Source organism: Hippopotamus amphibius, chromosome 1, assembly GCF_030028045.1.
Source record: "Hippopotamus amphibius kiboko isolate mHipAmp2 chromosome 1, mHipAmp2.hap2, whole genome shotgun sequence".
Lineage (NCBI taxonomy): Eukaryota > Metazoa > Chordata > Mammalia > Artiodactyla > Hippopotamidae > Hippopotamus > Hippopotamus amphibius.
In genome coordinates, this window is record NC_080186.1 from 212,702,592 (window position 1) to 212,717,875 (window position 15,284).

Sequence of the window (15,284 nt, forward strand, 5' to 3'; positions counted from 1 at the left end):
TTGCAGATACGGTTCTAGATGTAAATTCAATTCCACCCATAGATGCACTTGGTGAGACATGGAAGGCAGAAGTAGAGGCCATCTTCCTGTTGCTCAAAGTCAGTCATGAAGATGTGAGTGTCTTAGGGGCAATTTCAGTACCCAGCTTCAGTGTTCTAGTTTCTAGGCACCAGTTTCATGCATCTGAAAGGCAGAAGTGGTGGCAATGGCAGTAGCAGTAGTTTCCTAACCTCTGGATCACAATTATGGTGCTGTGCCCTTGAACTCAATGTTCCGGGGCCTGCTCCCTGACTTTTCCTCCAGCCCTTCCAAAGGATTCCATAATTAGTGAATCCCTTCCATTCACAGAGGAAGTTTCTCTTTCCTACACTGAAATCTAACTAGCATATCTACCTTCATATTTTGATATTTAAATGGTTAGAAAACAGCTGAAACAATTCTGCATGGAGACAGTTAAATTATGTTTTTTAAGTATAAACTCTGTGTTGAAATGTAAAATAATTGACCTGCCTAGGGCTTCAATTTCAAAGGCAAGGAAGGGGAATCTAGTTATGTCATTACAACAGAAATGACAACAAACATCTGTTAAGTCTCACCTTTAAAAAACATAACTCTTCAAATCTCCACCTAGGACCACGTGTGGTAAACAATTGCTAATCTGTATATTGTTTATACCTTTCCAAAAAGAGGTATAGCATCTTGACTCTGAATTTTAAAAATATGAAAAACCTGGCCTTCCACATTGCAGAGTCAATGGAAACATCCCCAGAGGCAACCTAGAATCAGTGTGGTACAGGCTTTGATGGCATCCCTATCAGAGTGTGTTCACAGTCCTGTTCACTGCCATCAGAGGGGCTGAAACTGCATACCTGGGAGGCTGAAGTATCACCAAAATGCTACCTGTGTAGCCTGAGGATCAAGAGCTACCCCTCATTCCCTTAGGATGTCTCACACACTTGAGTGGAGCCATTGCTGCCCAATGTGGGGAAACCTCGCAACAGGTAAGTTGAGCTTTTAATCTCATGTTATCAGGCTACCACCCATCATCTTTCCTTTTTGCAGTCATATACAGACCCCCAGCCACTCTTTCAATGCCTTGAGCTCTTAGCTCCCAGTTCACTGTCAGTCCTTTATCCAACACTACTCTTGCCATAATTCTTGGTGTCTCTGATATGCACACAAACAACATTCCAGTGACTTAGCCTCTCTCGGGTCTTTGAACTTCTTCCTCCAAGGATCTTGTCTCCCATTGACCTCAGTCAACACACTCTTAATGGTACTCTAGACCTTATCATTGTCAATAACTTCATCCCCTCCCTATCTCAGTTTCAGGCACACTATTCTATGACCACCTCCTTATCTTTGAGTTCACTGCCTTTAGAAACCTGACTCCCAAAATCCCTTCCCACTACCAGGACTTGAATCCATTGATCCTGCCGCCTTATCACTGACCAAAACCCCCTCACAATATCATTTTCCTCTCTGCACAGTTCAAATTCCATGGCTCAGTGTCATAATCCCTTCCTTGCATACACCTTCAACTTTTTTCTTCTTTCCTCACTTCATCATATTAGCCTCTCACAACACCAGTATCAGTTAAACCCAATCCTCTGCCCATTCTGCACGTGCACCCATGCAGCTGAAAGTGGCTAAAGAATAACATATAAATAGCCTCACTGTAAAGTCATGACCACTAGCCTAATATGCTAATATGGGCTCTTAGTGCTGCCTAGCAATTATACTACACCTCCCTCATCCATTCACCGCCCTGCTCTCCTTGATCACTACTGCACACCTTTCCCTCTCTTCCCTGACTCCAACACTTCCCTGCCATCAGCACCATCACCCAATGTCCTTGCTTCCTAACTACATATGTGTCCAGTACTATTCCTTTCCTGTCCACTTGATGCCAATCCCTTGACTTGTTCACCATGTTCTGTTCACTTCTGCCTATGCAAGCTTAGTGCTAAAGCAATGCTGCCCTCTCTTTCCTATGTCATTCCCCCCCTCATTACTGGTATCATGTTTATCCCTTGTAAACACACACACACTTTATATTTTTAAATTTACTTCCAGGTACCACCCTGTTTCTCTGATTCGCTTTACAGCAACCCTCCTTGAAAGAGTTCTCTATACCATCTCTCTCCAATTCCAATTCCCCTATTCTCACCTAATCAGGCTTTGGTCCCCCACCAAAGTTACCGATATGCTCCAAGTTGTTAATCCCGCCGTCAATTCTCAGTTATTATTTTATTTGACCTTTCTGACACAGCTGTTCATTCCCTCTTGCCTTGGCTTCCAGGACAGCCTACCTCCTGGTTTGCATCCTACAGCCCTAGCTGATCCTCCTCATTCTTGTTTGATGGCTCTTCACATTCCTAACCTCTAAATGTTGGCATATCCCAGGGCTCAGTCCTCGGTCCTCTTCTCTCATTCACTTGTGCTCACTCCCTTGGAAATCTCATGCAGACTAACAGCTTTAAATACCTTCCATATGCTATTAGACTCCCAAATTTATACCTCTAGCCCTGAACTCCAGAATAATATCCAGTCTGCTCACTTGATTTCTACATTTGGAATGGCCAACAGCATCTCAGACTTGACAGGTCCAAGATAAAAACTCTTCATCTTTTCCGCCAAACTTGTTCTTGTGTCAGTCTTCCCCTACTTAATAAACAGCAACTCCATCCATTTTGTTCAGGCCAAAATCCTTGGACTTTTCCTCAAAATCCACATCAAATTCATCAACAAATCTTACTGGCTCTACGTTAAAAATATACCCAGAATTCAATCACTTATCAATACTTCCATTACAATCATCTCTTGCTTAGATTATTGCAATAGCCACCTAACAGGCCTCCCTACTACAAGTCATCTCTCACCTGGTTTATTGAAATAGCCATGAAACTGATCTCCCTACAGTCTATTCTCAACAGAGAAACCAGAGTGAACTTTTAAAACATAAGTCCCATCATGCTACTTTTTTCCTCAAAACACCACCAGTCTCTCCCCATCTCATTTACAGTAAAAGCAAATATCTTTACCATGTCCTACTGTTACCCCTCTGACATGCCCCTTCGTCCACACCGACCTTGGCAGTTCCTTAGACAAGCAAGCCTGGCACGCTCCAGCCCCAGGCCCTCTGCACAGGCAGTCTCCTCTGTTTGCATCACTCTTTCCCCAGGTAGCCATATGGCTTGCTTCCTCACCAACTGCAATCTTTACTCAAATGTTAACTTACCTTTGAGGCCTCCCTAAAGACTGGCTATAGAAAAACTGTGGGACACTCACACAATGTAATAATACTGTATTGCAATTTTTTAAAAAATAGAATGCTCTTTAGATATCAATATGGAAAGATGTCCAGGATATATTAAGTGAAAAAAGCAGGTATATGTTAAAGTACTTGCATTTTGTGTAACAAGGGGGGGGGGAATAAGACTGTATGTTCATATTTTATTGATGTACATCAAGAAACACTGAAAGGATATAAACAAAACTAATGAAAAGAGTTACAGATAGCAAGTGAGGAAAACAGGCTGGGCAGAGACAGTTAATAGAGACACTTCTAACTGCTGTTTGATGTTTTCACATTGTTATAATTTTTTCAAGCATGTAAATGTATTATCTATTCAAAAACAAAAAAATAAAAAACAAAAAACAAATGAAACAAAACAAAAATAAGCAACTAAAATTTTAAGTAAAATACCCAAGCAGTCCCTTTCCTCCCTTCTCCCCTTTCCTTCCTTATTTCTTCCACTGTACTCATCACTATGTAAAATACTACATCTTTCACTTATTTACTATTTATCGTCTATATTCCCACATCAAAATTTAAGTTCCATGAAGGCAAGGATTTTCTGCTCTGTTCACTGATGAATCCTCAGCAGTAAAGGCACTATAAATATTTATTGAGCGAATAAATTTACTAGAGATTCTCAGGCCCTCTGTTAGCTTCTGTTCTTCCCAAAGAACTTCTTATAAATTACATGTAAAGACCTGTTAATCACTCCATTTTCCTCAGTTCATGAAGGAGATAATCTTCCCCAGCGCACACACGATGACAAGAAAACATGTCAAATAGAGGAGAAAAAGAGAAAACTAGATGCCAAGATTCAAGATAAAGATGAAAATTTGGGCTAATAATGAAACACCAATGATAGCTTTCTTATTTTCAATATCATAAGCTCATAAAGGTGAATTTATGACTCTCAAGAGTAAAGTAAAAATTCTTTTAAGAAATACGAGTAGGTTTTCACACGACTCTAACTTATGCCAAGACAAACCTGTTGAGAAAAATACTGCTGACATCGTCGTGGCTGATGGGGGGCTTCTTGGAGCTGGCCGCCATGCGCAGGGGCCGCAGGAAGCCGTTGACCAGGATGTAGAGCTGGTGAACATACTCCGACTCGGCCTCAACCATGGTGAACACAATCTGGTTTCTCTTCCTCATACTTTCAGCGTGAGGAGAGCAAATGTAATCCTGCACAATGGTCTTCCATTTCCTTCTACATAACCATCCTCGCATGAAGCTCTGAACCTACAGAACAACAACAACAAGATGAAAAACAAAAAAAGAATCTCAGGGCACTGCGAGACAGCTTTCTTAAGCCGGGCAGTGGGGTGTCCCTTCTGTGCCACATACACCCTGCTGTTTCACTGGTGCACTGATGAGACCACCGCTAGAATGAACACTGTCAGGCTTGGGCCAGAGAGCAGAAAAAAGATGATTTTATAAAATAATATTTTCCTCAGCTTCACAAGTTTCTCCCACAGTTTAAGCTGTTTAAGCCTGCCTATAAGGACATAAGAATTTGATAATATCATATATTTAGTTGTTAACATTTCAAGAAAGGACTAAATTGAAGGTTTATTCTTTAACATAAAACCAGGTATTAAAATTTTTTAAATTGTGGTTAAAAAACACACATAAAATTCACTGTCTTAATGATTTTTTTAGTGTATAGGTCAGTAGTGTTAAACATATTCACATTGTTGTACAAACAGATCTCTGGAACATTTTCATCTTGCAAAACTCGAACTCTATACTCATTAAACAACAACTGTCCATTTCCCCCTTCCCTCAGCCCCTGGCAACCACCATTCTACTTTCTGTTTTTATGAATTTAACTACTTTAGGTACCTCACATAAGTGGAATCATACAGTATCTGTCTTTTTGTGACTGGCTTATTTCACTTAGTATAATATCCTTAAGATTCATCTCCCACATTGCAGCATGTGCCAGGATTTCCTTCCTTTTTAAGGCTGAATAGTATTCCACAGTACATACATACAACATTTTGTTTATCCATTTATCTGTTGAAGAACATGGGTTGCTTCCACTTCTTGGCTATTGTGAATAACGCGGCAATGAACACCGGAGTACAAATACCTTTTCAAGATTCTGCTTTCGATTCCTTTGGATACCCACCCAGAAATGGGATTGCTGGATCATATGGTAGTTCTATTTTTAATTTTTTGAGAAACCACCATACTATCTTCCACAGCAGTTGAACCATTATACATTCTCACCAACAGTGCAAAAGGATTCCAATTTCTCCATATCCTCATCAATACTTGTTATTTTGGGGGGTTTTTTGATAGTAGCCATCCTAATGGGTATGAGGTGATATTGCATTGTAGTTTTGATTTGTATTCTCTGATGCTTAGTGATGTTGGTTGTCTTTTCATGTGTTAGTGATTTCTCTAAAGAATCACCTTTGAGAGAAATGTTATCATCTTTAGAGAAATGTCTACTCAGTCTTTTGCTTATTTTTGCCTTCTTTTACCTGCTTTTTGTTAACTATAAGGACTCTCTTTTTCAGCCACATGGGCAAAACACATTAACAATTTACAATGGTATTATTTTGTGGAAAAACAAAAACAAAACAAAACAAAAAAACAAGAAATAAAACTTAAGATCCATTTTGTAGGAACATGAAAGCCTCTAAAATTGATCTGAATTCCCAAGATGTGATTTGAAAAATAACAGGCAAACTGGACAAAATGCACTGGCTTTTGTGTTTCAACCAACAAATATTTACTGAGCATCTTTTAAATGCCAAGTAAATGTTGGTTGCTAAGCAGATAGGTATATGTCATAATCCTTAACCCAAAGGCTCTGCCACTAACCTACTGGGTGACCTTGAACTCTGGGCTCCATTTCCTTATCTATAAAATAACTGAGCAAAAAATCTGAAGTCCTTTCTAAATACTGAAAAAATTATATGATAATTTACTAGGATTTGTTATATCTAAGTGGCAGATTCAGCAACAAAGCAGGTTGCAAATTCATATATAATTGAAAGCATTAAATTACTACCAAATCTTTTTTTAGTATCGTTTTCTTTTCATCACATTCTTATACTTTTTATTTTTTTTATACTGTTTCACCCATATGGTCTAAATTATCATGCATTTAAACTACTGCTCTTCTTTTGCAATATTTAAAATTCTCTCATTTACCAACCAATGTCAGCATACTACCAATTTTTGTAACAGGAATTCATACAATTACCATACCTCAAACAATAAAAATCAAGCACATGTTAGTAGAATTATATGGAGGAAATTATATGCATATTATTTGGAGATATCCAATGGGAAATTTCTGTGAACCAATTTCAAGTTTTGGTCTCTTGAAATCAAAAAATTATGTTGATATTTGTCAAGATCAGAATAGAGAATCTAATTCATTTGTAAACATCCCTTTCCACATAGACATTAGTTTGGGGACATAAAGGACAATGGAGTTAAATTCAAAATCTATTTAACAAGTCCAAAAATAAGCTTTTAAAAAATTATTTATATTGAAAAATAGGAAGATAGGAACTGCAAAAAATGTGTATTTTATCATTACTCCTCCATTTAACAGAAGTATTTTCAAAAATCAACTTAACTGAATTTTGTGTTAAATAAAATCTATTTACTTGGGCAAGTATTACCTGCTGAGGCAAAAGCTGGCATACTTACTAACAGTTTCCACAACAGGGCTTTACTACAATTGTATTTTACTGATATCTTTGTTTATATGCAGCTGCATACTATTAAAAAGAAAGGCAATAGCATTCATCTTGTGACAATAAAATAAAACAAACTCAATTAAAAAAATTTTTTAAGTGTAAGAGAGGAGTACTATTATTTTACGTTGTTATTTCTTGAAAACTGAAAACAGTGCAACTTAGTCCTAAAGAACATTTCTATTTCAAATTCTGAGCAATATTTAGTTAAAGTTTTGTTGCAACTGAAGGGGAATAATTACTTAGCATAGGAAAACAAGAATAAGAAAAAATTGAGAAAAATAAAGTTCTTTGTGAAACTTTTCATATAATGTTAAAGCTGAGTAAGTGCTTTTATGCAAGACAATTAAAATTATGGAACTCAAAATCGAGATGACATAAATCAAACACAGCAGAATACATGAGTGCCAGGGTCTGGTTAATTGCAAAAGTTGTACAGCTGTAAATGACAGTAAGATGGAACGAGCTGCTGATTATGTGGATATTAAATAAGAAAGAAACAACAATAAACCAGAAACCTGAGCAGATGTATTCATTCACTCAATCTTCTCACATGTTCAAAACAAACAAAACAAACTTCTCTAAGCACTCAAGACTAAAGCTAAAAGAAATGTTTTTGAAATGTAATTTAAAAAATACTCCCCCCAACAGATAAAAGCAGCACAAAATCAGAAGGTTCAGCAGCACTTAAATAACCCAACTGGAGAACACTACTGTCTGTCCTAATGTCCGGCTTTGACATCCTTCTCACAGGATTCACAAGTGGATTCCCAGAACTGGAAAGAAATATCAAGCTTTTCCAGAGAAGTCACCACGTGTGATTACTCCAAAGGACAAGTCTGGGAGCCATCAGAAGAGAAACACCAAGATTGTTCTCAGCTCAGAGTCAGGGTGGCAAAGACATCACTACAGAAAGACCACTGGTCACCACACTCTCCCGAAGATGGAAACCCCCAGCACCCTACCTTTTTAATCTTCTTGATGTCTGGATCCTCATCTTCTTGATTGCTTTGGTAAGGTCTCATTCGTTCCTTGGTTTTATTAAGAGCAATAATCTATAACACAAAATGGTCCATTTCATGATTTGGGAAATACTAGACTATACCCATAAGTCATAGGAAGTTATGCCTACAAGGTAGCTTATTCTCGGGAAATGTTCACTTTTTACACACCTTATCTTCCTTTGGTGCCGAGGCAGGGGAAGCCTGAACTTTACCCCACGTCTGTTTTGTTATGCTACTAACAAAAGTGCTTATAAAGAAGTGACTGTGGAATCTCACATTTACTATTTGAAATCTCTTTAGGAGACCATCTACCGTTTCTTTGAGCCACACTTGCAATTAAATTCTCCAAACTATTTTTGCTATGACTAGCTTGCAGGCATGGATTTATTTTCTGCTAACAAAAAACTTCCTAAGTACAGGCAGCTTAAATGAAAAATAGGACCACTAATCCTATGAGAAAAAGACAGTACAGTGTATCTGGTCACAAATCCAAGTAGGGAGTATTCCATTTTTCTTCTAATTTATGTTTCCCAAGAGTAACTCTGTTCAGAAGATTGCCAGTAATTTTAGTACAATAAGTTTCTTGTTACTTGTACTAAAACATGCTGATTCCTTTTTCTGACCACAGTTTGAGTTTTTTATTTCATTTTATCCTAGCATCTGTAGATCAATGCCTCATTAATTTAATATAAATAAATGAAGTCTGAAATGTAGAGACTGAATGAAACCTTTGCACTACTCTCACATGTAATGCATATTACAAATTAATATACATGTGGGTAACTAATAAAGAGGTATATTAATAAAGCATGATGATATATATCAGATATCATTAATCACAACATCCTAAATGTCTTCGCTACCTCAAATGTTTTACTGAGTAAAAATCAGGTATACCATCTGTAAATGATCTAAATAAAATACCAGGTATACCTTTCCAAAGGGGGGAAAAAAAAAGAAGTGACTGTGGAAAGTGTGAACTGGGGTCTGGGTTAGAGAAATGTTCGTTCAAAACTAGGCCCTGACTGCCAGTGATGACCAGACAAGGTCTTCTCAGCATCTCAGTGACATGTCAATCATCTCACCAAAGGCAGCTTCCTGTAATGCCCTGTGATCTCCAAATGCAGTTGACACTCAGCTCAAAGCTCCTGCTTCCTATAATCAGCCTATGGCCTTCCAAGTACACACAGTACGGCACTCACAGATCTCCTTGGGAAAATGGTAACTGCAAAAGGAACTCTGGAGCCCAGGGGTTGGTCTAAGCCATCCAAGAAAAGACAAAAAGGCACAAAGAATTGAAACAACCTGGGATCTCTTTATAGCCCCAACTCAGTTCTGTGACCTGTGAAGGGTGACTCAAAACCAGGTAGTCTCTGAACTACACTTAGTCATGAAATTCCCTGGACTATCACTCAGTTGAAGGCTCTTGCAAACTCAAGGACCTATTCAGATTTACTAACAAGGAAACACTTAAAACACTGGGGCTATAATTGCCCCCTCTGACCTGTCTTTACATTTTGCCCCATTACCAAATACTCTCCTCTGCCACTTTTCTGGCAGGGAAGTGGGAAAATAAAAGGAGTAGGAAATAAATTATGGCTCTGTCAAGCGACCACACAAGACATACCTGCTACTGACAGGGTCTAGCTGCAATATATATTCAGACTAAAATAGAACATAATGAAGACAGATGAGCACACACAAATAAATATTGGGGCACATCACTTGGTGCTGAGTTCCTCTCAGGGAGTAAATGCCAACCTCTTCCACTTCGCAGATGAGCCTCTGCTCTAGCTAACTGTGGCAAAGACAGAGCAATAATTTTGTTTGAAATTACAGTGCCTGATATAGTCTTTTAAAATGCAGGTTTGTTAAGTTTTCTGTTGTTGTTTTCACTGTCTCAGATTTCAGGGTTGGCTCGGGGAGTTAACAGCACTAATGACATGGTGAACAGTCTGCAACTTATCATCAGCAGAGGGGCAATCAGATCCCAACTGGAATCAGCTTATACCCACGCGCTGTCTGCTGGAGGGGATGCACACAGGCAGCAGGAGGTGAAAACCCTCACAGGATTTGCAGAGTATGTCTTAGAAGAAGATGTGAGGAAATGCAGAAGAACATGCTGAATGACAGAAAAATGACAAGAAGTTACCAAGGCTGAGGAGCTGCATTGTTTCTGTCGACAAGGATACAGTTAGTGGTTGTGGGTTTCATTCTGCCCTATTCTCTTCTTTGGAGCTAAGAAGACGCTATTGCACCACTAGTCAGAAAGGGCAGAGAAACTTCACTTTCTACATTCCTCTTCAATTCTTCAGGTAGTGATCACGTCCCACAAGGAATGACAGGACCGCAAGGGAAAGTATACTCAGGTTTCTGTCTACAGACGGAGGCGCCTCGGAGAGAAGGGAGGACCCAGGCACATCGCCATGGCTGCCAGCTCCACGACCACCTTCTGCTCTCACCGGAGTCAATCTCACTTCCTGGGAGTGCAGAGTCTGAGGAGTTTACACTTGGAGCGGGGCTGGGAAGTGAATTCCAACTCGAGGAAAAAAATGCATCCTAGCATATGTCTTACACTTCAAAGAGTTTTTCAAAATTCTAGAGGGGAAAAGGTTGGACTCCTGAGATTGAGAAAAAGTAAAGACTTTCTGAATTCATGTTTGGACCTTCTTTAGTTGTCACTTGGACTTTAACTGAATCTATGACAGACTCACAATTATCATTACTGTGAGTCAACCTGAAAAATAGTTACATATTATAGTCAACTCAAAGAGTCGAGCAAATGAAGGACACCAGGAGCACAGATGATTTAAAAATAGCATATTATCCTGACATTTTATGGTAGCATATTTACCTAATCCTAACATAGACGATACATTCACTTCTCACATACGTGTTGATGGCAGAGGAACTAAGTTTGGGATCCAAATTTTGCCCTGATGGGCCTTAAGTAATCACGAGGAGATGACAATACACATGAAACAATGCGAAGGAATCTATCAACTGGGAAATACCTCTGATTTAAGCCTTTCGATTTCTGTATCTTGATCTTCAAGTTGATGCCGGAGTTGGTTAGCTGCAATTTTCTCTGTCTCTACGATCTGAACTAGGTGAATGTACTTCTGCATTAACACTTCCCTCTCAATCAAAATGTCTGCATAACTTAAGAGAAAATTACAGTTAGTCAAAAACTACAGTTTCATATAGAACAGCATACACTACATTTATTTAAAAAGAAGCCATAAATATGTTTGTTAGCTCACTCTGTATAAACATTAATGTCTGGCTCACATTTGGTATCCTTCAGCTACACAGAATTTTAACCATCACCTTACATAACCTTCACAAGAGTTCATTTAACGATGGCTGCAACCCACAACTTTGTCTTATAAATGAGAAAGATGCAAAGAAAATCTATTGTTTTATAAAGAAAATAGTGGATTTCCTCTAACAAAGTCTTTGGATGGATGGCACATATTCAAACTGTTTCACTGGGTAAGGCACTAGCCAATTAGAACAGGTCTGCCACCAAGTAGAATGAATGCAGGGACCATCAGAACAGGCACTGGCTGGAAAGAACGGTACCAGTGACCACCAGCCCTGCCTGGCTCTCTTTAGGACTATGAGCATTGACTTCTCTCTTTCCAAAACCAACAGAGGCAAAATTTTCATTCTAAAAATAAGTGTAGATTCTTGGGCCCTAACATCATCAGCCTAACTTACGTCCACTTCTTTGGCCAAGTGTGAAAAAGGCAAAGTTCTCTCTTAGATTTTTTATTAATCTCTGTGGCACCTGGATTTTTGCTTCCAGACCTTCTTACACTACTCAGGGTGGTAAAATGCATGTTCCTCCATTCACGTAATCGTTCCCAAATGGTATGATAATAGTAAGAAATAATAATAACTATTCATTGAGTGTGTAGGACGTACTATATATATTCTCATCCTCCAAGCAGCCCCAAGAGATAGGCTTTATCACCCCAATGGTACAGAGAAAGAATCTGATCCTCACAGAGCTCACACAGCTAGTAGGTGGCAGGGCTGAGATTCAAATCGAGGTCTGTCTGACCCTAAGCCCAAGTTCTTAACCACAAGCTAAACTGTCTCTCTAATGAGAAACAGCACACTGGATATAAACAAGAATATTACAACAGACATGTTTTGGGATATCTGCCCACTTGAGATATCTTCTACCCACTTACCTCTTCTTTGAGAACTTGGGCTGTGGCAGCTATGTTTATACTGCAAAATCTGCCCTCATGACCACATTTCACTGGTTCAATAAGAGATCCTTGGCCCAAGCTAAACCAACTGGATTCTTTCTCCTTGGAATCTGGGATTTTGCTTCTGACTTACTTGCTTGAACTGAGATGATATGAACTTAGAAACTCAGGTTACTATTGTTGGTCAGCCATATTTGGCCACACCCATGCCAAAACAAAGTAATTCTGCTGAGAGAGAAAAGAATAAGCAGATGTCCAGAAAAACAGACACAAGAGAGACAGAAAGTCTGAGACAGAAAGGTAATGACTTCCTGGGTTCCTGTTGTCTTTCTAGTTTCTGATTCCAGACCCTCATGATATCTGAACATAATTTTATCCTTGGGTTTGGTGAGAAACTACTGCAGTTTCCATGTAATAAATTCTCTTTTTAGCCTAAATTAGTTTGAAATAGCTTTGTGTTACTTGCAACTAAAAGAGTTTTAAGACAATTCTAAAATCACAATTTTAGTTCAATTATCTCAACATTCTCAGCACTTACGTCATGTGTGCCATTAGTGTTAGAAAAAAATAGTGTCAGCAATATTTTCAAGTCACTTGTTCTAAGAAATCACCCTAAGAGAGTAGAAAGAAAGGCTGTGTAAATGTAAGTGGGAAGACGAGGAAAGAAGAAAAAAAGAACACAGTCTTTACAGAAATATGCTTTGGGGTACTTTAAAAGGAGGAAATAGTAATAGAGCATGAGAAAATTAGTTATTATAATAAAAATTCTGCCCTTTCTCATCAACTTTATTAGAAATATGCCAAATTTCTTACAAATATATTAGATTAGTGTTAGGTAGCAAAAGAGTATTTTATTTTCTCCTATAAAAAGTCCAGACCAGGATGTGCAGCTGAATTCATGCAGACTCATCACTGACATCTGCCTCCCTTCCCTTCCAAGATTCCACTGAAATGCTAGGAAAACTGTTTTCTGTTTAAAGAGTGAAACCATAACAGCATTATAAAACAGGAAAATATGCTATTGACAGACCAGAAGTTTTATGAAATTCCATGAAGAGAAAAACCAAGTCGAATCAGAGTGGTGGGAAAATTAGAGCAAGGAAACCACACATGCAGACCCCTTGCAAAAGCATGGCTGCCACCAAGAATGGCCAGAGAAGCTCCAAGCCAGAATCAACAAATACAAAGGATGGGAGTCAGCAAGGGCACGATCGTCAGGGTCTTTCATTAAAAAGTGCCTTCAGGACATCTGGAAGTTTGGATCCTCCTCTCCCTAGTCTCCAAGATAAAGAAATAAAAGGCACAACTGGCAGGAATGACATGCCCAAGACCTGCTCTCTGTGGACTGGGGGCCACCTTCCTGAAGAAGGCTCCTCATGAGGAGGCTAGACTTAGAGAGAACAGAGCTTGGCTTTATACCACACATCCACTGTAGACAGCAGAGAGAACCAAAAAAGGAAAGGCACTGAGAGGGGCTAGGAGTGAAAGATACTGGATGAATTTTCTATTGTGTAACAAATTACCCCAACCTTCTGGTTTAAACAGAACATGCGTATTATCTCACAGTTTCCATGGGTCAGGTTAGCTGGAGCCTAAGCTCAGAGACTCACAAGGATGCAATCAAGGTGTCAGCCCAGGTGCATTCTGTTCTGGAGGCTTGACTAGGAAAGAACCCACACCCGTGTTCACTCAGGCTATTGGAAAAAGTCATTTTCTTGCAGCTATAGAACTCGTGAAGTTTGCTTCTTCAAGGCCAGCAGGAGAGCATCTCTGACCTCAGGGCCTCCATCCCTCTTTCATTTGATTGTCAGCCTACCCAGGAAAATATCCTTTGTGTGTGTGTGTGTGTGTGTGTGTGTGTGTGTGTGTGTGTGTGTGTGTGTATGAGTTTAAGTTTTATTCAGGGTCTTACTGAGGACTATAGCCCAGGAGATAGCTCTAAGAAATTGCTCTGATGAGGTAGGGGAGGAGCCAGTACATACATGCATTTTTGGGCTAGGAAATATGTGCATTCAAGCATACAGCTTGGTAAAAGATTACTACTATTCACAAAAAACAGATATCTCAAGTAAATGATTTTCTACATATGGGAAGAGGCAAGAATCTGGGGTCACTGAAATTCTTCCTGAGATATGCATCTAACTATCTAGGGGCCCATTTATCTGAAGCACAGAAGCAGATCCTTCCGCTTCTGAGCCTTCAGATGAGACTGCAGACCTGGTTGACACCTTGACTGTTGGCTTGCAACCTTAGGGCAAAGGCACTCAACTAACTCGTGCCTGGATTCCCAACCCACAGACACTGTGGGGGACAATAAATTGTTTATTGTTTTAAGCATTGTGGAGGAAACCATCAAGCAGCAAGAGTTAATAAATACAGACTCAAATGGACAAACAGAAAAGATACTAGAGAAACAGGGCTAATTCCGGCAACAGAGGTTTATTATCTTCAGAGATATATAGAAGGATAGTAGAGCCGTAAGGCAAAAAGAGGCTGCCATGGAAAAGAAGTAATCAGATAACAGGAAGAGTTCTTGGAAACAAAAACAATTATTAAAATTTTACAGGTCAATGAATGTGCTAACCAATAAACCAGACAGAGCTGAAAACCAAGCTGGGTGATTGCAAGGGAAAAGAACACTGAACAAAAATACAGAGATGAGAAATAAGAAAGAAAATTGAGCAGCACAGAGTACAGATCCAAGAGGTCTAAAAACTATCTTATGGGAGTTCCAGAAAGAAAAGAAAAACAAACAAACAAACAAAAAACAGAGACTGTGATGGGGAAGAAATAATCAAGAAATCAAAGAAGCCTTCCTCAAACTGAACATGGTACAGTTTAAACAGAAAAGCTAATCCAAATGCCAGAGAGGATAAATGAAAAAAATTTCACACCCTGACATATCCTGGTAAAATATCAGATCTCTAAGGATACAGAAAAGTTATAAAAGCTTCCAAAGAGAAACCACGGGGTAGCTAAAGAAAGTGAGTATCAAGTTGACGTACTTCTCGTCAGTAACCTGGGAAGCTAGATCACA

At 39.0% G+C, this 15,284-nt stretch overlaps 1 protein-coding gene across 5 annotated transcripts in view; it reads right to left on the reverse strand.

The window, feature by feature from the left end:
* Positions 1–15,284, reverse strand: part of RASGRF2 (Ras protein specific guanine nucleotide releasing factor 2) — a 233,544-nt gene that overhangs the window by 139,383 nt on the left and 78,877 nt on the right. For all 5 annotated transcript variants that reach the window (XM_057740270.1, XM_057740256.1, XM_057740266.1 and 2 more), the window contains exons 3-5: positions 11,039–11,186; positions 7,986–8,075; positions 4,287–4,540 (exon numbers count right to left, since the gene is read on the reverse strand). In XM_057740270.1, coding sequence (XP_057596253.1) covers positions 4,287–4,540; positions 7,986–8,075; positions 11,039–11,186 — 492 coding nt within the window. The remainder of the gene's footprint in view (positions 1–4,286; positions 4,541–7,985; positions 8,076–11,038; positions 11,187–15,284) is intronic.